Raw genomic sequence first — 24,442 nt, 5'->3', positions numbered from 1 at the left:
TTCCACTTCCTTTTTATATACAATCCCTGAAAGAGAAGTTGGGAAGAAACAAATAAACAAGAGTGAAAGAGGTTGAGATGATATAAAGGTTTTAGTCAAAAGCCGTAGTCTTTACTTGGTAATTTGTTACAGATTGTTTCTTTTTGGTCATAAATCACCAGACCCTGCCAATATAATATGACGCATGTGAGATCACAAGAAGGCCACAGTTTCACTTTTGCAAAGGAGGTCTGGTATTTGACAACAATTCTTCTCTTTCCAGGTGATGAGGCGAAGCCAAATATTGAGGTCATAATTTTGGTGTGTACTGGAGCTGCAGCAACGTTCCTCTGGATCATGCTTATTCTTTTCATTCGCAAGCTAAGGAAGGTAAAGGACTACATTATGCTTTTTCTTACAAGCAGAGTGAATCACTCCACAAAATCAGGGGAGTGGCATTGCACTTGTGGTATTTTACACTTCCTCCTTTGTGTTCTTGAAGGCAGCTATTTTGGAAATGACTGACTCATGTGGGTTGTAAATGCTTTTTAAGTGAATTATCCTTTTAGCTGGTATTGAAGATTTTTCTTTGTCATGATCGTTGGGAAATAGTAACCTTTTAGCTTAGATAAAAGAAATAATTAGAACATATTGTACTTGACTAAAGAAAAAAGACTAGAGGAAGAATTTGTATTATTTACTACTTATTTGCCGCTTAAAATAACCTAAAACATAATGTTAATGATAACATTAATTTTTCAGCAACCAGCACATTATAAGATGGGTCCATCGATCATCATTGATCCCGATGAGTATCCACTCGAGGAGCAGAATGATTTTCTTCAGTATGATGGCAGCAAGTGGGAGTTTCCTCGTGATCGCCTACAACTAGGTGAGTAATCCTTAGTGTCATCAGTGTTTTGAAAGAAGTTTCATCATTAAATATGCACCATCTGGACACTTCATTAGGTATAACTTGCTAGTGCTAGGTTGGACCCCTTTCCTGTCCATACATGCCTTTATTCTTTGGTTCATATTGACATTTTGGCATCACACAGTTGCTGCAGATTTGTCGGATACTCTAGTGGCACTGTTGTAATCAGCTCAGTGGGCCTGAGATCTGGTGACGGTGATCTGACTATTCCCATCTGATCTCCGACATCAACAAGGCATTTTCTCCCAGAGAACTGCTGCTCACTGGATATTTTCTATTTGTCAGACTATTCTCCATAAACCCTAAAGATAAAATCCCAATAAATCAGCAGTTTCTGAAATATCCATCTGAGACCAACAACCACGCCACATTGAGAATTGCTTAAATCCCCTTTCTTCCTCATTCTGTTGCAGAGTTATGAACTTCAGCCGGTCATCTTGACCATGTCTAGATGCCTAAATGCACTGAGTTGCTGCCATGTGATTGACTGATTAGATACTTGTATTAACAAGTAATTAAATTTGTACCTAACAAAGAGTCCAGTAAGTGTAGATACAGCAGATCATAACAAAGCAGCAAATTTATACATAGCCCGTCACCTCAGGATTTTTGAATATGTTGTTTTGCTTTCTGGAAGTTTTATGTATGCAGGTTTGGGGCCAAACTGGAAATCTTCCACAGTCTACTCATCAAAATGACATTTAAACAAAGACAGAGCATCAGTATTAAGTCTCAGTTAAACATCACTGTTTGTGTAACATCTTGCCTTTAAGATTTTAGATTGAATTTTAATGATGACAAAAATGTATATAAAGGTTATCAGTTAGTATTAAATCATAGACAGAGCTACATAAGGTACAATGAATAGGTGTAACCCCTCTCTGCAGCTGGTATGTAGGGTTATCAGTGAACCTGGCTATCATCCGGTCTCAAGTGAACCACAAATCCTCACAGAAAAACTGTCAGAGCTTCAGCAGGTTGCTTTAATTATAGAGCCTGACAGAAAGTTCTAATGCCTTTCCACTTATCAAAAACCTTCTTCCTTTGCCAGGCAAAACACTCGGCCATGGAGCTTTTGGAAAAGTGGTCGAGGCTTCTGCTTTTGGGATCGACAAGCTCTCAACCTGCAAGACTGTTGCAGTCAAAATGCTGAAAGGTAGGATGTCCAAAAACTTCACTGACCTTTTATGTTGTGCACATTCTTACATAATTTGGCCAATCTACCAATAGTGGTGCAATGGTCGTAGTACTTGCACAGGCCGGCAGTAAAGTCATCGTTTAATGTGCAGCAGATGAATGTTGAATATCTGCCACTTCTGCATAAGATTTATTTCACATGCATTACACAGACTCATAAACTACATCACCATACACAGAGTTAATGTTTGCATGGTGTTATAGCTCAAAGCAAAAAACATCCAATGCCGGTTTCTTGCAAAGTGCATGTATAGTAAAACCTCTCACGCTGACGGGAATTGGGAAATGGATTTGATCAGAAGTGTCCAAGTTATTCGTGTGAATTTTTTTTTTTAAAGTATAAGAGACAAGCCCAACATGAGCAACAAAAATATGCTCATGTGTTTATTTGACACATTTTAGAGAGTCAAACATGTGGAAATCCTCCTGTGTTCAGTCTTTATTTGAAGCATTTACAATCTCATTCCGACATCTTTCCAAATGTTCACTGTAAATATTCAAAATGAAAACAGGAAGCTAAACAATTTTGGCTGTTATTGCAAAGCTATTTCATTCACCGCAGCGAATGCATGAATGGCACATGTAATTCCCTAAAATTCTTTCTTTTTGGCAACGCTATAGAAGCAATTTGCAGACCTATCAGTGAGTAGAGATTTGGGGAAGATGTGTTTGCAAGAAGGAAAAAATAGGACCACTGGGTAGATGTTTTGCTCTTTCTTATCATTAATCACTACTCTTCATAAATCACAGGTTCACTGAAAGGAACTAATGCTCTGGCTGTTGTTAGTCATAGGTCAAAGTTAATGGAAAGCAGCAGGTTTTCTCAGATTGGCCATGATTTAGTCAGAGAATCTGGCGGCTTTGGTTTTGTGGTTGGTCATTGGAAAAAAAAGCATGGTCTAAATCTCGATTCTCATAATTCAATGTAAACTCATATCACTGAATAAACTTCTCAAACTCAGGTGTGTAATGTGAACACTTCCCCTCTTATCTCTGTAATTATTTTGGTATTTATCTTTCAAGATGTCGTCCAACAAAAGCTGTTTGATATAACTGGGCCTAAAAAACCCTCCACATAGCTTTCTCTCTTGTTTCAATACTTAAATTGAATTAAATTAAATTGCTCCTGTAATCCCAGTTTTTTAGCCTTTTCCCCATAGTAAAAAACTGTGAACATAAACTTTCTGCTTGCAATGTATTGTGCAAAACAATGCAGTTAATAAAAATCTAAGTAATATTTCTGTATACCACATTAGATTTTAGAGTAGTCTTAGGTCTCAGAAATTAAAAAGTAAAATAGATTTCACTGTTAATATATAAATACAGATAATAAGTTGAATGCACTTAAAAAAAAACTCTCCACTCTCTGTTTTAGTTAAAAAACATGTGTATGCTTACTTGTTTTTCACATGAATTTAGTCAAGCTGGAAGTTTCTAAAATTAAAAGGCTTACGAGACCATTTACTTTGGATGTTGAAGCACCAGCTGATGTTTACACTCGTTACAGGAGGCGCTACATCAAACGAGCGAAAGGCTCTGATGTCAGAGTTAAAGATCCTGATCCACATTGGCCATCACCTCAATGTGGTTAACCTGCTGGGAGCCTGCACGAAACCTGGCGGTGAGCATTATTACTGTGATTATAAAATATATAGAAGCATTGTCTTTTTAAAGGATACTAAAATACTGCCAGCTTCGTTAGGTTTAGGATTAAGTTGGCATCTGTTTTTGACCCTTGTTTTTATTCCCGTAAATAATAATCAGAGGAATGATTCCATCTTTAACAGGACCGTTGATGATGATAGTGGAGTTCTGCAAATATGGAAATTTGTCCAACTATTTGAGGGGCAAGAGAGACGACTTTCTCGTCTACAAAGTGAGTCTCCATCTGTACAGTATCGTCATTTTTGTACAGAGAGTAACTGTTTTTGCAACGCTCTTGGAATGTCTCCTATTTTGTAAAGATAAATTCATTGTACCTTAATGCAGTGTGATTATATTCCACAAAAATCTGATGCGTGTAAAACTTATAATTGAATTTCCTATTTATAATGAAACCTGTGTGTCGATCAGAGCCCGGATGGTAAAGTGGTTTCATCCGGATTGGGCTGCGAACTCAGCGAGCTGATGAAGCGCCGCTTGGAGAGCGTGGCCAGCACCGGAAGCTCCGCGAGCTCTGGTTTTATCGAAGATAAGAGCTACTGTGACTCAGAGGAAGAGGAAGAAGGTAAAAGCCAAGCACGTCTTGCTTCCCTTCAACCCCCGCACTCCTCTCTCCTCCCCACTTGTCCCTCCTGCTGTCCCCCTTCTTCTCCCCCTCCTCCTCTCACCTCTGCTCCACCCCTTCTGCCCAGGAATGAAAGCTCCCATCAGATTGTTTTTCAGTCTGAGTCTGATGGGACATTTCCTCCTCCTGTTCAGCAGTACAATCAGTGCAGCAGGAGCGACTGTCACCCCACTGAGTCTGGGGAGGCGTCTGTTTATTTCCTCTCCTGACCCCGACTATTGCACAGCTCTCTGCCTTGAGCTCAGCACGTCAGCCTTGTTGTTTCTAATGTGTTATTTTGGGTTTGATTAGCTGTTTACTCAGGTGGAAGTGGAAGAGCTCCTTGTGAGTTCCTCTTGCAGCATGCTGCGTCCATAACTACACGTTTCACCTGACATCTGAAAAATAGGAGGGCGTGTAATATTTTTTTCTATCACTCGTCTATAAAGAATGTTTCAAAGACAGAGTGTGGAGGAGACATGTATGTGTCAGGATGGATTCTTAAGATGGCGTGTTGTAGTCCAGGGCCTTTGCAGTTTCTCCCTTGAGAGACGTTAGTGCTTCATCTTATCTGATTTATTTGACAGGTGTGGAGGGCTGCTGATAACATTTCAAAACACTAAGCAGAGGAATAGGATTGTCTTAAAGTTAAAGGCCAGAATGAATAATCACTCTGACTGGGACTTGTTGTTTTCTTTCACAGAACCTGAGGATTTATATAAGAGAGTTCTGACACTGGAAGATTTAATTTGCTACAGTTTCCAAGTTGCAAAAGGCATGGAGTTCTTGGCTTCACGAAAGGTATTTTCTCCCTCACAACAGAAGTCAATGCATTTCATTGTTAACTTAACGGTTTTATTTTTAAGCGTGCCCACTGATGTTTAAAGGATGTACGTGTAGAACTCGTTTATTTTTCAGCTCATTCATAGTTTTGGAGAACAGGATGACACTGATTAGAGAATGAAGCCATTGTTATAAATAATCTACAGAAGGAGTCTGTATATAGAAAAAAGAATTTCCTATTGTAATATCACTGATGGCTTGACCATATGTTTCCCCAAATGCAGCGTAGCAGTGAATTCAAACTTGCAATGTGCAGAAAACGCAGTTTTGCAGTAAAAATCTCACTACGTTTTTTGCTGTTTTTTTAATAGTGCATTCATCGTGATCTGGCTGCACGTAATATCCTGCTTTCTGAGAATAATGTTGTGAAGATCTGTGATTTTGGACTCGCAAGGGATGTCTACAAGGACCCAGATTACGTGCGCAAAGGAGATGTAAGTTTATTAGGTTATTAGTATCATTATTAGACCACACCAAAACAGTGAACTACTGCTACTACTGAGAACTACTGAGAAACAAGAAGACTTGATACATTTAGGAGTTGTTTGAAATGTGTGTTTATACTCCCTAGTTTTCCCAGTGATGTAATAGTGTGGTGTAATCAGTGTTCACATTAATTTTGGAGATATCCACAGATGATAGAAGGTAGTATATAATCTCTTTTCTAAATACTTGTGCACAGGCTAGACTGCCGCTTAAGTGGATGGCACCTGAGGCCATTTTTGACAAGATCTACACAACTCAGAGTGATGTTTGGTCCTTCGGTGTTCTCATGTGGGAGATCTTCTCTCTGGGTAAGTGTCACGAGTCTCTTACACAGACATGATAGCTGTTTTACAGTACAAGAAAACCAAACCCAAAGCTTCTTTGTGGGAGAGACTGTTACAAATGATTATTTTTAAACTCAAAATGAAACTGTGAAGAGGAATTTGTATTTTGACGACTTGCAAATAACAGATCACAGTTGGTGGTTCTGAGTAACGCGTGAGTTGCATAAAACTTCTCTCTGGAAACATAAGTCACCATATATCCTTAAAGTCAACCTATTATATTAAACATGGCCAGAGTTTAAAATTATAAAGTCATATGTACATTTAACCCCTGTAAACCTAAATCTTGGGCTTCAGACTGCTCTAAATGCTCAGTTTCAGATAAAAGTTGATTTACAGGGATGTTGGCCTTGAAGAAAGTAGAGCTTAAAAAAACATGTTGGAGATAGTGGATGAACTGAGTGACTGCACCTAGGCACCGGCATAGGATAAGTAAAGATTTTCTTGAACTCTGAATCCTGCAAAGTTACCCGAGTGCAGTCCAAAGGCAAAAGTATTTAGACAGAATTAGTACAAAAGGTCAACTTTAGGCAAAAAATCTACAAACAAGGTAAAATGGATTTGACTGGATGCCAGACAGGTTTTAAATAGGCCTGACAACGAGTGTCTTGATGGGTCAGATTTTAAGCAAGAGGTGCAACCTAACCTAAGGCCTAATTGATATGTACTCAAACTGTATTTTATTTAGTCAAAACCAAAAAGATATTTATTGGTCACTAGCAAAAACATTTCAAAGGCAAACACAACAAAGATAAATATCAGGAACAAGTTGAATTCAGCATTTAAACAGTATTGAAGTGTTGGCAGTATTTATAGCTGTATGTCATTGTTTGCAACATTTTATGAAACTTATAGCTAAAAAAATAGATTTAAAAGGCTATTAAAAGGCTGAGTTATTATTTGTATTTCACATTTACACTTTATGTATCTAATTTAGTCTCGTAATCCTCACATATTCAGGGCTGGCAGGCCAATAAAGCATTCGTCTCTGTCATAAGTCAAAACTGTATATGAGCAGTCCTGCACATACACATGGATGGATGGATGGATGGATGGATGGATGGATGGATGGACGTTTAGCATGATGTTCATCTTGATAATGGACTTGATTAGTGCCCCTAGCTTTTACAGCCTCACCAGATGTCCTGGGTAATAGCTGTCTTATTCCACTGTGTAATTGTGCCTTTGGGACAAAGGCGTCTGGACTTGCATTGCCAGCCTGGACTTGCATTACAGTTTTCCTGGCACTCATGCAAAAAACAATCAGGGCCTGTGAATATTATCACAGGCATGGGACATTAAAACAAGTGAGCGCCCCTTATTCAAGCAGTCTGTTTCAACCCAGCTGGCAACATAAACTCACAGTAACCAAGCAGCCAGATCAGTGTAAAAGTGTGCCCCTGCTGTGACCACTCCAGCCTTTAAGGCAGCGTTGTGCGTTGGTCCGTGATTTTATGAGAAACCTAGTGCTAGGTGTATATTTGTATCTTTTCAGTGGAAAGCATGCCGATGTCACAATGACACAGTTTTCTTCCCTTTATTTATTTTTGTCTTTCTTACTCTTCCTCTCTCACCACCTTATCGCCACACTTTCCAAGAAACACTCGCACATCTGGGTAGTGTTAGCTGAGCCTTACAAAAATAAATCAAGAAACAGGGACACAAAATGAGCAACAACAAAAGAAAGTCAGAGAAATAGATCTTTGCAATAGTGCAACTTGATGTCTGGGGGTTAAATTTGACAAATTGGAGCTCTACAGTATACTCTCTGTTATTTTATGAACCAAAAGTTTGTCAGTTCAGTTTTCTGAGTTCATGTATCCAGATTGTTAGTACAGTATTGATGCCAAACAATGTACTAGGTCTCTCATACTACAGGGTGGGCCATTTATACGGATACACTGTAATAAAATGGGAATGGTTGGTGATATTAAAGTCCTGTTTGTGGCACATTAGTATATGTGAGGGGGCAAACTCCTCAAGATGGGTGGTGACCATGGTGGCCATTTAGAAGTCGGCCATCTTGGATACAACTTTTGTTTTTTCAATAGGAAGAGGGCCATGCGACACATCAAACTTATTGGTAATGTCACAAGAAAAACAATGGTGTGCTTGGTGTATAAAAATCTACAGAATAAAGTTACGTTGAAACCAAGCACACCATTGTTTTTCTTGTGACATTACCAATAAGTTTGATATGTCACATGGCCCTCTTCCTATCCGGTTGTTCAGTGATGACACGACGAATCCTACTTCCGGGCCTAAAGTAGTCTGCGTTTAATATGGCTTTTGTGTTGTTAACATGTTTAATGTTATGTATTTTCTTCTATTTGATCTCAAAAAGCTCCTAAAACAGTCAGTGATCACTGTTGACCTCCCTCGGCTTTTATTACCACTAATCATTTATTTAAGCTCAGTTTTTAAAACCTTAGGATGTAACTACAGCCCAGCCCATGCAGCAGTATATGAATGACTAACCTCGTATTATGGATGGATTATCTCAGTTGTTCTCCTGGCTGAAGTTTGGTCCTTTTACAGCATCCTGCCATGTGATTACATTTGATCCTGACCACCGAGAACACTCACGTTAACTTTTATCGAGTGGAAAAAAAGTTAGCTTGTTTATATTATGCTAACATAGCTGTGTCGCTAGCGGTCACGTAGCACATCATTATATACCAGCTAGCCCAACTTCAGTCACCCTACAAACGTCACTGCTGTTTAGTTTTCTGTCTTCATTTATGTTGGAAGTGATAACAGAGCTGTACGTTTTAATTTGTTTCCAAAACCCAGCAGTCAGGACATGCTATATTGTATTTAGATAGAAGCTAGCGAGCTAACTCCCTGCTAACTTCTAACTCCGTTAAATGTCATAAATTCCGTTTTCATGGATGCCTGGATGTTAAACTCAATTGTTACACCTGGTAGAGCAGAACGCTGATCATTTTATTAAAGATGAAAGACTTTAGACAGTTTTTCAACTCTCAGTAATGCCATAGTGATTGTTTGATATATGGACCTGCAGCGGAGTTTAGGTCCAGACACGGCTAGTGACGTCAGACTGAACAACCAGATTGAAAAAACAAAGGTGGTATCCAAGATGGCCGACTTCTAAATGGCCACTATGGTCACCACCCATCTTGAGGTGTTTGCCCCCTCACATATACTAATGTGCCACAAAAAGGACTTTAATATCACCAACCATTCCCATGTTATTACGGGGTATCCATATAAATGGCCCACCCTATAGATTAGACCGATAAATGCTGATTAAAATTTTAAAGAATATAAAAATACCAAAGTATACTTTTTTCGTAATAAAACCAACTAAATATAACTTAGAAGGCAAGAGCAGTTTACAGTATGATATAATGAAATGGGTATTTTATTGCAAACTTTGCACATTAAAGATACGTATTACACATGAATCAAATGTGAAATTCCTTCTATTTTACTTTGTAAATACTATAACAAAAATCCAGTCATGTACACTAAAAATATTTAGGTTAAAATTGTGCCATATGCATTAAAATTACATAGTGGATTAGTGCATCCATTTAAGTCCACGTTCAGGTTCTTGCTTTGTTTACACACAAACCCACACGTCAGGAAACACTGAATGGACATGAGCCGCATTTAGAAATATGATGACAGCTGGAGCTGACGTTGGGTATTTTACTTTCTGTGCAAAGCCGAATCTGTCGCTCTGTGTAAATCTGGGGAGCTGCAAAGATGATTTGTTGTATTATTCACTGGGATTGGAGCAAAGAAAAATATTACTTGATAATTCAGAAAACGGGCATTACTACCCTAAACCAGCAGACTGGGAATCTGATACCCATTAGTATTTCATGCTATGTTTTCATAGTAAACCAAGCATTAGAATTTTATACCCAACATTATAGTTCAAAGGTAAATAAAATGTCCCATTTGGTTGGTGAGTGATCCATTAGACAGTTTAACGAGTCTAAAAACATTACGGTTTGGCTGTATATCATTTTTAGCCAGAAGTCATTTATATTTCATTTAAATTGGTTTGAACACAGTTCTTATTACACTATCCAAATCTGAGAGAGATTTTTATGTGACAAAGCAAAGACCAGTAATTTATCTGTTTGGCTTGTGTTCACTTGAGTTATGTTAATATTGTGTCACTGCATATTATTTTTAATGTTTCAGTTAAAATAAGAAGTAGAATAAACTATTTTAGGTTTTCCTTTTCTTTAAATAATAAATGTAGATGTTTCATACTTTAATTAATCCAAAGGGATCATTTTCTCACATCTAAAATTCAGATGTAGTTATTTAATTGAACTGTGTTTGCGCCTTTATGTAAATAACAAATAACAAACCACGTTGTCTGTCTGTCAGGTGCCTCCCCATACCCGGGCGTCCAGATCGATGAAGACTTTTGCTGCAAACTCAAAGAGGGAACCAGGATGAGAGCGCCAGAATATGCTTCCTCTGAAATGTAAGAATTCAGGCTATCATCTTTCTTTAAAAACAAAAGAGGAGGTGTTTCTACCAAATGGGATGAAACGGTGAAGAAGGCAGTGTTCCTAAGAAATAACTTGAACTAAAGTGCTGAATATTGGTCTTATCCTGTAGGTCTGATTGGAAAAATCCAAGACTTATTTCATGAAACAAAAATACACCATATAGTTTGAAGGTGTGTTTATGTCTCAGGCAGTAACCTCCACATCACCGGCCATATGTTCTCCTTTCAAAGAAAATAAGCCCTGTCATATCAGTCTGCAGCTAAGAGGAGGTCTTGTTTCCTTCTCCCTCTTTGCACTGCACCAGCAGGTCAGGGGTGCTGGATAAAAATTCTGCTCTCGGAGTTGCAGGAGGAAATATTAGCTGGTGATTCACTACAGCGGCATGCTTGGAGCTGTGAAGCGTTTTCTGACTGACAGCGGTGCAGAGGAAATTTAGCACTTAATTCAAATGCCTACTTTGGAGGCCTGACGAGGAGGGTTTTTTTTATTCTTTTTCGAAAGGATTGGAGGATTCAGATATACATAAATATGTGCAGGAGAACACAGAGCCCCCTCTTTGGTGTCAGTTCTGTCAGTTCGTAAAGCAGCAAGTGAAACTTTTTTTTGTGATACGCCTCGTGTAGTCGCTCTGCAACTGATCCGAACCCTGCAGAGCTCTGCAGCTCTCGCTGAACACGTGTGCATATGTTGTGTCTGGATTTCATTTAACACGCCTCACTTACTTAAAATTCACAAGTTGCATTTGTTTTGAAAGAATAATGCTGCACGTCCGCTTAGTAATGATATGCTATCAAAAGCTTCAGAATGTTGCCAAGTAAAGGTAACTGGATTAATCTATCAGCTCTGCCTGGCCATGAATGGAAACGATTCACTCAATCTAATCCAGACCGTAGATTTCAGTTAGGGCACATGATCTGTAGATGCAGACCTACTGGTGCCAAAAATCCCTCATATTTTCCATCTCAGTTCAGTTAGCTCATTGTCTAAAATAGTGTAGGGTTGCCAAATTACATATTTTGCATTTTTATGGCTGTGGGGCCTGCATGTAATTTAAAGTTAAGATAAAAAAAAACCCAGTTAATATCACTTTAAATAGGATGCACAGGAATTCATGCAGAGTCATTGGGGTGAATTATGGTGATCCCCGTGAGATTTTTACAGTTGATCTCTAATCCCAGGTTATGACACCTTGACCTTCGTCCCAAACTCAGAATATAAGAATGATTAAAACCACATGAGGTTTCAGGGAGCGCCATTTAATTTGTGTTCTCACAGCCCTGATTCATCAGGAATGTTGTGTCCCGCCTGCTAATAAGATCCCCCGTCCTGATGCATTGCGCAAGAATTTAAACAGAGTGGGAGCACAATAAATAGGATGCTCATTTCCCATCCTACTGCATTTGCCCAACCGGATGAAGTAGTTCACTTCTTCAGAATCTTTCCCCCTCAGAAACACCAGACTCCCTCAAGACCTCTAAACATGTGGGCCTATGCTATTTATTCTCATTACGGACCAGCCAGGAAATGTGGTTTAAATTGTGCAGTCATACAATGTGTCTACTTCCTCCTCAATGATATGCATGAGGGCTGTGATCATGCTCCCTACATCCTGTCACTGTTAAGAGGGCTAGCACCTGGTAGAGTGCACTCTGTATTAATCAAGGTGGGAATCCCAGTATCTCTGCTTCTTCGATGCGAGGATATTGGGTTGATATACCAACAGACCAACTGCTTTTCCAACTCCTAAGACCTGAGATTGACTAAATATAATGGCAAAATGTAATAACAATGGCTATGTTTACATAAAACGTAAGATCTCTGGAGGGAATGTGGTAGCTGCTGTAGCTGAAAGCAGAAAAGGGTCTGCCATTGATTGATCCCAATCAGTAGTGTGCTGTGAATATAATTTAAACAGGAGCTGAGGTGCTCTGTTTCAAAATTCCTTCACGAAATGTAGCTGGACATTGCAATGGAAAATCACATTAAAGCTCTGAGTTTTCCCACATGGGCAGAGAGGTTGACAGCTTTTCAGAGACCTGAGCGAGGCTGTGTGTTTTTCACACCCAAAACCAGAACAGAGACTGATACAGTCCCAGAGGCTCGAGATTTACTGACAATACAGAAGCGTATGTGTGGCAGTTGGTTTAGAGGTGGACCACATGTGATTGCTCAGTGAAAAGAGGTTTGTTTATAAGTGGTGAAAGAGACAAAGAGCCACGACTCTGGAGGTCGATGTTTTTCTTCCTGAAGGTGCTACATTTTACAATACATCAACCCAAATATACCGAATGTTGTTCTTGGCTTTGACATTAAGTGTATCCATCCAGTATTTATCTTTGCTCTTTCCTCACAGATATCAGACCATGCTGGACTGCTGGCAGGGTGAGCCACAGCAGAGGCCGACCTTCACTGAGCTGGTGGAAAGGCTGGGAGACTTGCTTCAGGCTAGTGTGCAACAGGTATGATGGGCAAAACTTAACCAATTAAACACTGCAAATTATAGAGTTCACGTCTCACTGTTTAAACACCAGACTGTTCTGATCTGCCATCAGGCTTGGGCGTGAACTGAAACTGCGAGTTTATGAGGATATACCAGAGATTTATTGAAGTGTTTTTACTGAGAAGTGTGGATATATTTCAAATTTAAATCCCCACATCAGGGAGGATTTCTGACCATGTTGCGGTTTTATACAAGAACAGTTTTACCAATATTAGTTACCAGATTTACAGGATGAGTCACAAGCACTGCTGGTGATTAACAGGGGGGGAAAAAACAAAAGCTGAAGTGTTTTGCTCGCTGTAACTGAGAAGGGAAACAAAAGTCAGCACAAACACTTGGCTCTCCTTGAAATGGCACCATCGGTTGTGTAGAGGAACAACACTTCAAAACACGTGGGAAAAAAACAATGTAATTGTTAGTGTGACACATGATAACATTGTCTGGTGTCAAATGACACAGACTGTTACAAAGCTGAACAGCTCTTTGTTATGACTGAGTCAACAAAGACAAGAACAAGTCGTAATGTTTAGTTTTTTGGGCAAATATTTGACACCGAAATGAGATGAAACACACCTGAGAGTCCAGAAAACCTTTTTACTTGCAGATATTTTGACTTGACAGAACAGTGGCTATGCTTGCATTAACATTGCCTTCACTCTGTTAAAGCACAAAGGGGAAATTAGCATGAGGCTAACGGTCTGTGGCTGATCTACTGACAATGCATAATTTACCAACAAAGACAAAGCCAATTTGTTTGGATAATAACCAGCTTATTACCAAGAGAACACGAAACATTATTTACCAATAGAGCCTGAACTGTATTATTAAAGTTATTGTTACTATCCATTGTGCATAAATATGAAAAAGCAATTTTTTCCACATTTCTATGTGATGTTGCAGCTTTTTAATTAAAATCAGCGCTGTGCACACAAGTATACTGGCAGGTATGTAAGAGATGTGACACATAGAGAAATCAAGTTTTCATTGTGACTTAAAAACCTGAAACACTGCAAAACTGCTCATCCCACTGTAAAAAGTAATTTTACTCAGTTGACACCACACTGCTTTAAATCCCAACAGTAGCTTCATAATGCCAAAAGAAGGCTTTGCACTGCCACAGACCATTAGTAAATCAGGCCAAAAGTGTCCCATTAGAGCGTGATTGGCGCTGAAACTGAAGCAGCTAAGTGAAATTTTACACCTGAGTTCCCGTGCTGCTAAAAAGGCTTGGAAGACTAAATTACACTCACTCTTAATAAAGTCGCTTTCTATGGCTTGCATGCCTGCATGTGTCAAAAAGACTAAAACCAGAGTGGATCCATGCAGACTCTGATGAAGGCAGTCTGCTCGCCTGCCGTGTACGTTAAGTGCACTTGAAGGCTGTTTGTCTTCTTAACCTTACAGCCTACGTTTAAAATTGACGTTTAAAACAAAAGGCCTCATTTTTTGATGGAAGAGTAGCAGCGACTGAAGCTGATGAATGTATATTTAAGAAAGACGATTGCTTATCAGCTGTCAATGTGGATAGAAAACTGGTTAAAACCTGAACAAAACCGGACCACTTACAGTCATCAGGAACCACAAGGCATCTTTCTTTCACAGAAGTAAACAGGCCTTTTTCCATAATGTACATTACTGCAGACAGATAGCTACACAGAGGAATTACATTTCACGTCTTTGGAGGACTGTAGATTGTCCAGTTAAGTAATAAGAGACACAGATGAGGCCACATATCACATCACATCAAATGAAAACTGTTGCATTACAAATGAGTCTGTGAACGTTACTTTCATGAGAAACAGAACAGAAAGAACAGACTTTCATTACTAAAGCTTGTGTAACAAGAAGCTCGGTCATGAACTCTCCTGCTACTTGTTCCAGCTTCATGAATATGGTTATGGATTTTGGAGCCATGAGCCTGGTTTCTTTGGCAGCTCACCACAACCTATGGAAGTTTGTGTTTGTGCAGAGCGCATAGCATCAATCATAAACCTTCTTGTTTCGTTGATTTAGGAGGGTAAGCACTACATACCCATCAACACAGCCTTGCTGGCAAAGGTGGGAGACCAGACTGTTCCAGTATCGTCAGAGGAGACACGGCCAACCTCCCACCGCGACTCAGGGAGCAACTGGTAAGAAGATGGAGTATTTTTCATGGACTAGTTTTCATAAATCACACTAAAATACTCACGGACACATGTGCTTTCCTCCCTGCTATGGTACTGACAATACACAAGCACTGGCACTGGTGCTGTAAAGAGTTTAATTGACCCCTACAGGTCTGCAGACTGCAAATTTGCAGGAGTTGCCATGAAATTTTGTGCAGATTTAAATCTACTTTAATCTTGCACATGAAAAATAACATATACTTCACCCTCCACCCAACACTACACCTGCACCAATATTATTATAATATATCATAAAACAAAAAACTAACACTAAAAATAAGCAAATATAAACAAAATAAGCAAATGCAATCAAGAAGCTGAGCATAATCTAAATTTTAAATGAAAACTTAATAAATCCTAAACTATTAATGTCCTAGTACAGAAATTGGTGGACTAATCCTTTTACTTTTGAGATTTCTTTTTATTTTCTTTCTATTTTTATATGAATTTTTAACTTGAAGATGCCCCGCTGTTTCTATTCTCTGAATTATTGAGGTTTAGTAGCAATGCAAATAGATAAATACTCACTCACTCAAGATGGAAAAGCCACCTGCATCACGATGGAGTTTGTTGGCCAAATGGCGGTGGGGTTTTTATATATCAGAATGTGTTCAGTAAACTACAAATTTCTGAAAACGTTTTAAGAGATATTAAATCTAAAAAAAAAATACTGCATTCTTTTTTAAGTGGCTAGCAGCGGGCGACTCCACTGGTTCCATTAAAAAAAAAAAAGTCAACTTGCACAGAAGCTTTATTGTGTTTGAATATTGAACACAGTAAACATTTCTTGATGAATTTATGCACTTGACCACTAGTTTCAGTTAGTGTGCAATGTCCCTTAATTTTAATAGTCCAATCCAAACACAGTGATTTGAGCTGAAGCTCTAAAACTGGAAACCAAATCACAGTGGCTTTGTCCCTCTTTCATTTCCAGTCTGTGATAGACATTCAGGGTCTAGAAATGTTGTTGTTCCCCAGAATTCCCGTCTGTCACCCCTGTGAGTTTTAATGTCTTCCATTGAAATTTAGAAGAAACATTCATTCCTCCTTCAGGATTACATGTGATAACTTTCCCTCTCTTATCTACTAATGCAGAACTGTCATCAAGTCAAACTTTATATTTGTCCAATATTCGGTTTTATGAATTACAGCCCCACAGGGCTGCTAGATTGGCTGCAGTCTCTTTTAGTCTTCTTGGCTCAAGTCTGTTGCACTCCCCAGTGAACTTGTTAAGTCATTCAAAGGAAATCCATCACCTTGTCCTACGTACATGTAAACCAATCCTCAGACTGTACAGGCAAATAGCGCAGAGTCTGTTTTGCGAAGGAAATACCTCAATCGTTTTTTTAACTGAAAAATATCTAAAACAATTATTGTTCCCATAACGTTCAGACTAAACTCAACCAGGAGAACGTTTAGGTCCAACCTGAGGACAATGAGAGACCCGATTGGCATGTGATAAGAAATACACAGACGTCAGCTCGATGGCCTGCGAGCCTTCAGTGTTGTGGCTCCTGCGAGGTATTTCCTCAGAAACTATAAAGCGAGGCTTCAGGATTTATGTCCACTTAAAATAATATTTGTTGAGCTGTTGGATTTTCTCAAGTCCCCCAAGTGTGTTTTTGGAAGAGGTGCTGAAACACAGTAATGACAGCTACCCTTTAAGTTAAATTAAGCTGCTGTTTTAGCCTCTGAGCATTGAAATGCAAAGCAAACAAGGTGTGTTTTCAAAGTACAATGTCATAGATGCACCACATTGTTGACGCAAGTGATTAAGTTCCTCTGGTTTTGTTGCTGAACTTGGCCTTTCAGCTCCAGTGTAATCAAAGGACTCTCTGAACTGAATGTTTAAAGGTGGGTTGGAGTCTTAACCCAAGATTTGTTTTTGTTTTTTTCTTCCAGGAATATTAAGATCCGTCCCGCCAGCGTAAAAACCTTTGATGAGGTTATGATGGAGGACGGAACAAGTGAGAACCACGAGGTAAATTATTAGGCATGAAATGAAACCTGAAACACACAAAATATGCACATCATTCAGTACAACTTATCCTTTATTTGATTTCAGCTCCACATTTGACTGTTACATACAGTGACAGCTAAATCTTAATGATATGTTTCAGATTTTTGACTCATAAATCCTCCTCTTACCTACTTTAGCTACATTTGGTTAGTTATAACAGAGCCAGGTTTCCTGCAGCAGTTAGATGCTATTGCTTTTATTTGCTAAAGTTAGCTGGAATTTGTTATAAGTTATAATAATTAAAATGTAAATGCATTAAATTGAGTCACATGTTTTAATTTCTATGTACAGCATTGGTTTTAAGTATTCAATCTCTGCTTGTCGATCAATCTTCATTAGGGTCATTCAGACAGCGGGATGGGCCTTTTGTCTGACAACATGAAGACACTAATGCGCTTTGAGTCGTTGGCAGGCCGACCTCTGAGCATCATGGCTCTGGCGTACGTATGCTGCACCCCTCCTCATGCCCCCGTCAGTGACAGATCAGCACACACAAACACACTGTGAGAGACTCAGAGTACCTGCTTGGAAACCTCCCCGCTGTGCAGGAATGTAGACGCTATAACTGTCTTTGGCCTAAGTTTCTTCAGCCTAAAAAAATAAGTAATTGGCCAGTTTTCCCTTTTGTCTGGAGAACCCATGCGTGAGGAATAGGAGCACAAAGGAAAAGTGGTGGGGAAAAAAGCTTGAAGGTGACAATCTGAAGGACTGACCACAAAAGCAGGCCGACGTTTGGCTGTTTTTAAGAGCGAGTACTAAAATCTCTTTGTTTCCAAAGAGTCCTGAATGAGATACCTCCCAGCCTGATTTAAGTTGTGACTCATGGCTGTCTGCTACAATCCAACACCAGGCAACAAATACAAATAATCTCAAAGGAGTGACGTAGACAAACTGCAAAATCCAGCTGATCGTTTGATGATTTAAAGATGTTGTTCTTCTAAACTGCTGTAAAGACCCGGAGACAATATGTTCTCACTTTAGAGTTTATTCTAGGAAAAACATCTGATATTGCCGAGATTTTCTCATGCAGCTTTCTGCCGGCATCTTAAGGTTTACATGTGAAGCTTGGTGACAGGGCTAATTTACAGGGTCACACCTCTGAGCTCAGTAATTACACTTTAAACCTTTTCCTATTATTCTGCTGCTCCCTGCACAGTAGCGACTATTAATACTCCTTCAAAGTCCTGTGGCTTACACTCAAGGGGTTTAAAAGAGCAACAGTGGTAAAGTAAACTGTTCTAGAGCAAATCTTTCCAATCTCTCTTAAGCTCAAGCAAAAAGCAGGCTAAAGTTGTGAAAGCAACATAAAAGCACTTATAAATTATTAAGAGAGACTGTGGAAAAAAAAACTGAGACACTCTTAGCAGAGTTAATGACACTCTGAAGCCCTGTAACCTGTAACTGATTTAGAGCTTGCCAGACTTCGACAAACACCCACTCAGAGTCTCCTCTAGATTTCAAAACCTGAAGTCGAGGAGTCATTGCAGGCCTGCTTGTCCCATCAGGGCCTCGGCATGGTAGGAAAAATGAGTCCAGGCATCCAGAGAATGACTTTTATTTTAAGGGGAGGACTTCCTTGCTGGGCAACCACTCAATCACTGCCACCTTTGAACTCAGGAGGGTTTTACATGGCTCTCCCCCGCTGTAGTGCTTTGTATGACGGTCCACCTGACACTCACCCAGGCCTCACCATTCCTCCAGCCTCACTTCCCTCTGCTTATGATTGGTGCTGATTATGCAGAGAATGTTGCCTCAGCACAATGTGGTATATTATTAAGAGACACCCCAGCTCATATTCAAGCAACTTTGATTTAAACATGTGAACAGCTGGGAAACAGTCTGCTGATGGCTTTAGCACAGCTTAAAGTGACTTTTATTTCCTTTGGTCCAACTGGACCTCCTCCCTGCCCTTGGCACTGCCTAAACAACAACTCTGTACTATTGTTTTCTTTACTTTTGATGTCTAATTTAACAGGTAGTTTATTCATCAGCATAAAATTCCAGTACAGGGTTGTCACTTCCCCCCACTGGGCACTGACCCTTTAGCCCTGAGAGAGGAGGTCCGGGAACCCCTAGCAACACCAAGACAATAAGAGGCAATTACTCATATTGTAGTCAAGCAGAAAAGCTCAAGATGATTGATTGCATCATACGTTTGGTTGATGGTAGCTTCACAGGGGGGATTTTTTTTTTTAATCTTAATCAAGGAATATCACAAGAGCCTCCTACTGTGAGAGCAATCAAATGAAGTTGTCATGAGGGAAGGCAACCTTGATATTAAGCACAGAGCATTTAAGTGCATAGGCTATTGTGTAGCAATCCCCACGCATGGAAACAAATTACACACCATTTAAACTTGTCTTTAATTTTTAAAAAATGTAATCTTCTTGCTACTTCCCACTTTTCCAAATTTGCCTGATGAGGTGTCCCATTATTCACTGATATGACTATGTTTTCTGTAAAAGGTCATAAATGTTTGTCACCATTTTCCAAAGCCAAAACCAACCTTAGTAATAGGAAATGTACGGAAAATCTGATTTCTTAAATAGTTGATTAAAACTCATATCGTGGTTAAAAATTTGCGGTTTTAAGGAGCGGTCCTCGCCAACAGCGAAGAGAAGATGCTGTTAAGAATACATGCAAGCAAGAAAAGCTTTATTCTTATAGCACATTTTAGTACAGTGCACTGCACAAAGTAAAAGCTACCATGGAGATGTAAGGCACAAAACTGTATAGATAGATGTACACGAGTAAACAAATACAAACAAGTGAAAAAAACATCCGGTTTTTTGGGGCAAACGTTTCCGGCCACGTTCATTTTTTTTCATTCATGTATGAACACAGATAAGAAGAACCACGCCCAATCGTAGAGGTTTAAATTTAATCAGTAACTTTGAGTTGAAAAACATATTTAGAGGTGTAAGCTTATGACAATAAGTATGTGTAACTAACGAGGTATATCTCTGTGTGGCTTCAGGATGAAGGCAGCGAGTAAGAGTAAAGAGTCCATGCTGTGTGACGCAGAGAAGGAGAAATACCAGCCCATCGTCCCCCCTCTGGACTTCAGTCTGGACGACTCGTCTCTAGACGCCAGCCTCGAGTGTCACAGCCCGCCGCCTGACTATAACACCGTGGTGCGCTACTCCACCCCTCCTGTGTAACCTCCCGTTTTGTCCCTGGAGAATCTGAGAGTGACAACCTCAAGGCCTTTGGCTTTGCCCTCCTCTGTTTTGACTCTTATCTCCGGATCGTTTCTCTAGCAACACTTGAGTGTGAAATACGAAAGGACGCTCATGAATCAGCTTGACCGTGATTTTTTTTTCTTCCTACTTCAAGGAAGGCTGTTAACTGGTGACTTCTCTCCAGTTTGAAGGCAACATTAAAGCTGCTGGTCCGGTCCACGTTCACTGTAATATGGCAAACAGCTAAAAACAGGCTCAGGTATTTCTTTGATCTACTGTGAAACAAACCGCAATGATTTCACTTTGAACAAGCTACAGCGTTTAGAGATGAAAAAGCCTTAAAAGAAAAGAGAGAGGATTCCTTAGACCTTTCAAATTCAGACCAAAAACCTTTTTAAAAAAAAAAAAATATATATATATATATATATATATAGGTTAACTTTATTGGAAAAAATAAAAACTGTAATTTGTGAAACTGTTTTTGTAATCCGGCTCTGTTGTCTCATACGAATTTCGTTTTTGCTCAAAACAAAAAGCAGAGAGTGGAGCGCATTAATTATGAACAGTCTCTTTTGAGGTCATGGCTCCTGTGATCTCATCAAATATTCAGCTCAACTAACTCAGGTTGACCAAGAGTGATAGAGAAGAAGGGTACTCTGGATCTCTCTTGGGTTTCAGAAAATCACAGGTTAATGGGGGAAACAGGGTAGAGCTGAGAGTAAGAACAGACAGCTTCAGATTTGACAGTCAGACTATGGAGCCATTAAAGTTACCTCCTTTTCCACCCAGGTATTAAAGAAATGATTTTTCATTTGAAGTTAGTCCAGCTAAAAACAAAAAAAAGCGTATTTTTCTTCTGTACAGACATAGTTAGAAACATCATAGGAACAGTTTATTCAAGAGACCACTAGTTAAACTAATAGAGTATTTATAGACTGAAGACACTGTAATCCAGCTCTGTTGTTTATATACATTCATATTTTAAGTTAACCAAAGAATTTTCCAGCTCAGTCTTCCTGATATCACCATGCAATATCCTGGTGTTGAATTCCAGACATTATATGCTGTTTGTGCTACTGTGTTCACTGATAATAACGCTGAGGGAACCTGCTTCTGCATCTTGTTGTAGTAAAGCTTGTGGTGCGGGCTATCAAAACTCTATGTGTGTGAGAGAGAGGTCAGCTCAGTGCGTAACATCACCAATGTTTAAAAGCACATTGAGCTTATTTTTATGTTGTGATACAGCACACACACCCCCAGTGGAAATGCAGCTAGCTCATGCCCATTAACCACTGCAGAAACAGTGTTTGTCAGCGAGTAAACTAAAGTGAATATTTTGATCCTTTCCTGATGCTGTTTTGTTTGTGTAAGAGGAGAGGAAGTTATTATGCACTGATGCTTTATATCAAGTATATGGTTTTGTATTTTTAAAGGTGTATTATTAGGAACATATGTTGAGAAACACATGTTTAAAATTATTTTTTTCTTTTTTGTTTGTTTTTTGTTTAAGTATGAATTAACACTTCTGTTATTTGTTGCATTATTTCATGCCAGTCTAACATCATCATTGCCGTTGATTATGGAAATAGCTATCTATGTCAAGCTTAGCCTCTACTTTAACAGTATTAATTATCTCAATATCTGATCAGTTTGGGTAAATGTTGTATTTTATCTAATGTCTTTGGAAAAGTCATGACTAATGCTTGCAGCAGCTCAAAGCTCCTTCCAAGCTGCTTCTGTGTTGTAGCGTAACAAGTTGTAGTGTTTTAGAAAATTATGTTCCCCAACACTGTTAACTGAGTGTATGAAGTGAATAAATAAAGATCTATATATTTATACATTACTTGAGGCTTGGTTCATATTTGCTTGAAATATGTGGAAAAATGAATTATGAATCCCTCCTCTGCACATGTCCAAACTGTCTCAGTCTTGCGTCTCTATCTTTGTCTGAGCTATCACACTTATATACTCATGTCTAATCCTCTACCTCTGCTACTTGCAGCTTCACTATCACACTTCACTATGCCTCCCTTTCATTCACACACATGTATTCTGTTTTTTTTCCTCCTCCTCTCACCTCATGTTATGTATTTTCGTTGTCTTTTCCTATCAGCCTACCTCTCTGACATGTCTTTCCAATGTGATGTTTGTGTAAAGTTTGGTCAGAAGGTTCCTTTGTAAGTGTGCATGCACAATTGGTGTGCTGCCTGCTGTAACCCATAATTTCCTTTGGGATTAATAAAGGATTCTGATTCTGATTTCAATGTGAGAAAAGCAGCAAAAAGCCTACCTGTACCCTTGCTACTGATGCTAACAGCAAGGAGTGATTTTGTTGTTTCACACTGTTTATATAAATTTTAGGAGCAAAGTTATTTTAGTAATTCACAGGAAAACTAAAAACAGAAAGCACAGAACGTGTAGGAGAAATAAGTCTTTATCTTGATGAATGACCCCTTTGATTCAGATTTATCTACTTACTGCTTGGGCGGTTCCCAGTCTCTGCACTGGGAACACTTGATGTCATTGTTAGTCCTTACCCTGCGTATTTACTCAACAAATGGGAATAATTTCAACGGAAATGAAATCTGAGCTTGCAAACTTTAATGAAATGATTTGTTTATATTGAAATACTCATGCATCCTTCTGCCAGTCTTGTCCTCTTTGGATCGTGAAACACTCACTTCCTTCCAGGGACAAGGTGTCGGCAGCCTGTCTGTGCACCGGCACAATGCCCCTCTGAGCGGAAAAGGAAGGACCTTTTAATCATCCTGGTCACGACTGGAGGACGCCACGCACCGGCCTTCCTATGGGACCCTCTGGTTACCGGTAACTGGGCGTGTCTGACCACATGCCACAGGCCCTTCGCTGTCTCCTCGTAGGATTTGCTGTTTACCATAAGGCGAGTGAGTACCCAACGTCACACCCAAACACATATCAACAACCTCCGATGTGGACTATTTCCAGAGATTTCCCAGATACAAACAAACAAGGGAAGGATGTTGAAGGGGAGGGTATTCTTCACTGTCATGTTTTTTTTGTTTTTTGTATCTGCAAATTCACACAGTGTTTTTCCATACAGGGACAAGGATGAGACACTTTTCCTTTGAAGCCACTGTGCTGGGAGTAGAGCTCCACAGAGAGGCTGTTAAACAACTGACTCATTTACATTAAAAAACAAGGATTACTTAAAATGCTTACATTTCCTAGCAGTGGATACCACAACACCTGCGACGATTCGTCATATTTCTGCACATTTGGTGTCCAAAACAAACCCGGTCTAACCTTTTGTGCATATTACCACCCTGCAAGACAACAAGTCACACCCTTGCATTTAGGAATGAATAAATGATGAATCAAAGGGGGCTGACAAATGTTGCACTGAAGCAGAAAAGAATTCGAGTGAGATGTTTTTCCTCAAAAACCCATAAAGATAGAACATGTTAGAGCATAAATCAGATGGACTATAAAAAGTAATGCAAAGTGTTTTGGCTCTAACTAAACTCATTAAGAACCGAGTGAAGTCCTTGTTTGATTGGATTATTTTGAGTTGAAGTTTATGGATTTGAAATCTGCCTATCAGATGAGGAGAAAATTAAAAGTTAATAGGTTAAAAAGGGAGAGCATCAGAGGGATTTCCTGCACCAGGTTTCTCAGTGAAGTCTTAGAAACCTTCTATATAGATTATTCATTTTCATTACTGTACAGTGTGGACTGTTTACGTTTCCTTCATTTAACAACTGCATTCATACTATCCATCCACCTTCCTTGACCATTCCCAACAGCCTCTTCCCAAAGCAAACACAGCAGCAAAAACTTTCCATTAATCACTGAAAAACGGCCATTAATGAGCCCAGGGAGCCTCTGAAACTTTGCCAAAAACATCTGTGATACAGCTTCAAATCCTATCATACACGATTACAGGCAGCTGACCAATCAGCAGGTTAAACCCCTTCCCACATGAATGCCATTCCCAGACCCCTGCTCGAGAAGGTGAAAGGTGGCGAGGCCTGTCCACGCCTCTCAC

General features: G+C 39.4%; 1 protein-coding gene across 1 annotated transcript in view; it reads left to right on the top strand.

Annotated features, from left to right (window-relative positions):
• The window catches only part of kdrl (kinase insert domain receptor like), a 44,335-nt gene extending 22,074 nt beyond the window's left edge, over window positions 1-22,261 (top strand). Inside the window, exons 16-30 of the mRNA XM_085432272.1 lie at window positions 263-369; window positions 742-871; window positions 1,965-2,069; window positions 3,618-3,731; window positions 3,898-3,986; window positions 4,184-4,337; window positions 5,080-5,177; window positions 5,531-5,653; window positions 5,902-6,013; window positions 10,421-10,520; window positions 12,902-13,007; window positions 15,062-15,180; window positions 17,119-17,197; window positions 17,576-17,676; window positions 20,214-22,261. Coding sequence (XP_085288398.1) covers window positions 263-369; window positions 742-871; window positions 1,965-2,069; window positions 3,618-3,731; window positions 3,898-3,986; window positions 4,184-4,337; window positions 5,080-5,177; window positions 5,531-5,653; window positions 5,902-6,013; window positions 10,421-10,520; window positions 12,902-13,007; window positions 15,062-15,180; window positions 17,119-17,197; window positions 17,576-17,676; window positions 20,214-20,397 — 1,721 coding nt within the window. The 3' untranslated portion in view covers window positions 20,398-22,261. The remainder of the gene's footprint in view (window positions 1-262; window positions 370-741; window positions 872-1,964; window positions 2,070-3,617; window positions 3,732-3,897; window positions 3,987-4,183; window positions 4,338-5,079; window positions 5,178-5,530; window positions 5,654-5,901; window positions 6,014-10,420; window positions 10,521-12,901; window positions 13,008-15,061; window positions 15,181-17,118; window positions 17,198-17,575; window positions 17,677-20,213) is intronic.
• Window positions 22,262-24,442: the final 2,181 nt, after the last annotated feature.

The sequence above is a fragment of the Copadichromis virginalis genome, linkage group LG2 (assembly GCF_057382275.1).
Source record: "Copadichromis virginalis isolate Kocher_CV1m ecotype Utaka linkage group LG2, C_Virginalis_male_GT1.1, whole genome shotgun sequence".
NCBI classification, from domain to species: Eukaryota; Metazoa; Chordata; class Actinopteri; order Cichliformes; family Cichlidae; genus Copadichromis; species Copadichromis virginalis.
Note: the sequence above shows the minus strand (reverse complement) of the source record. Positions and strands in the feature narration are given on the sequence as shown.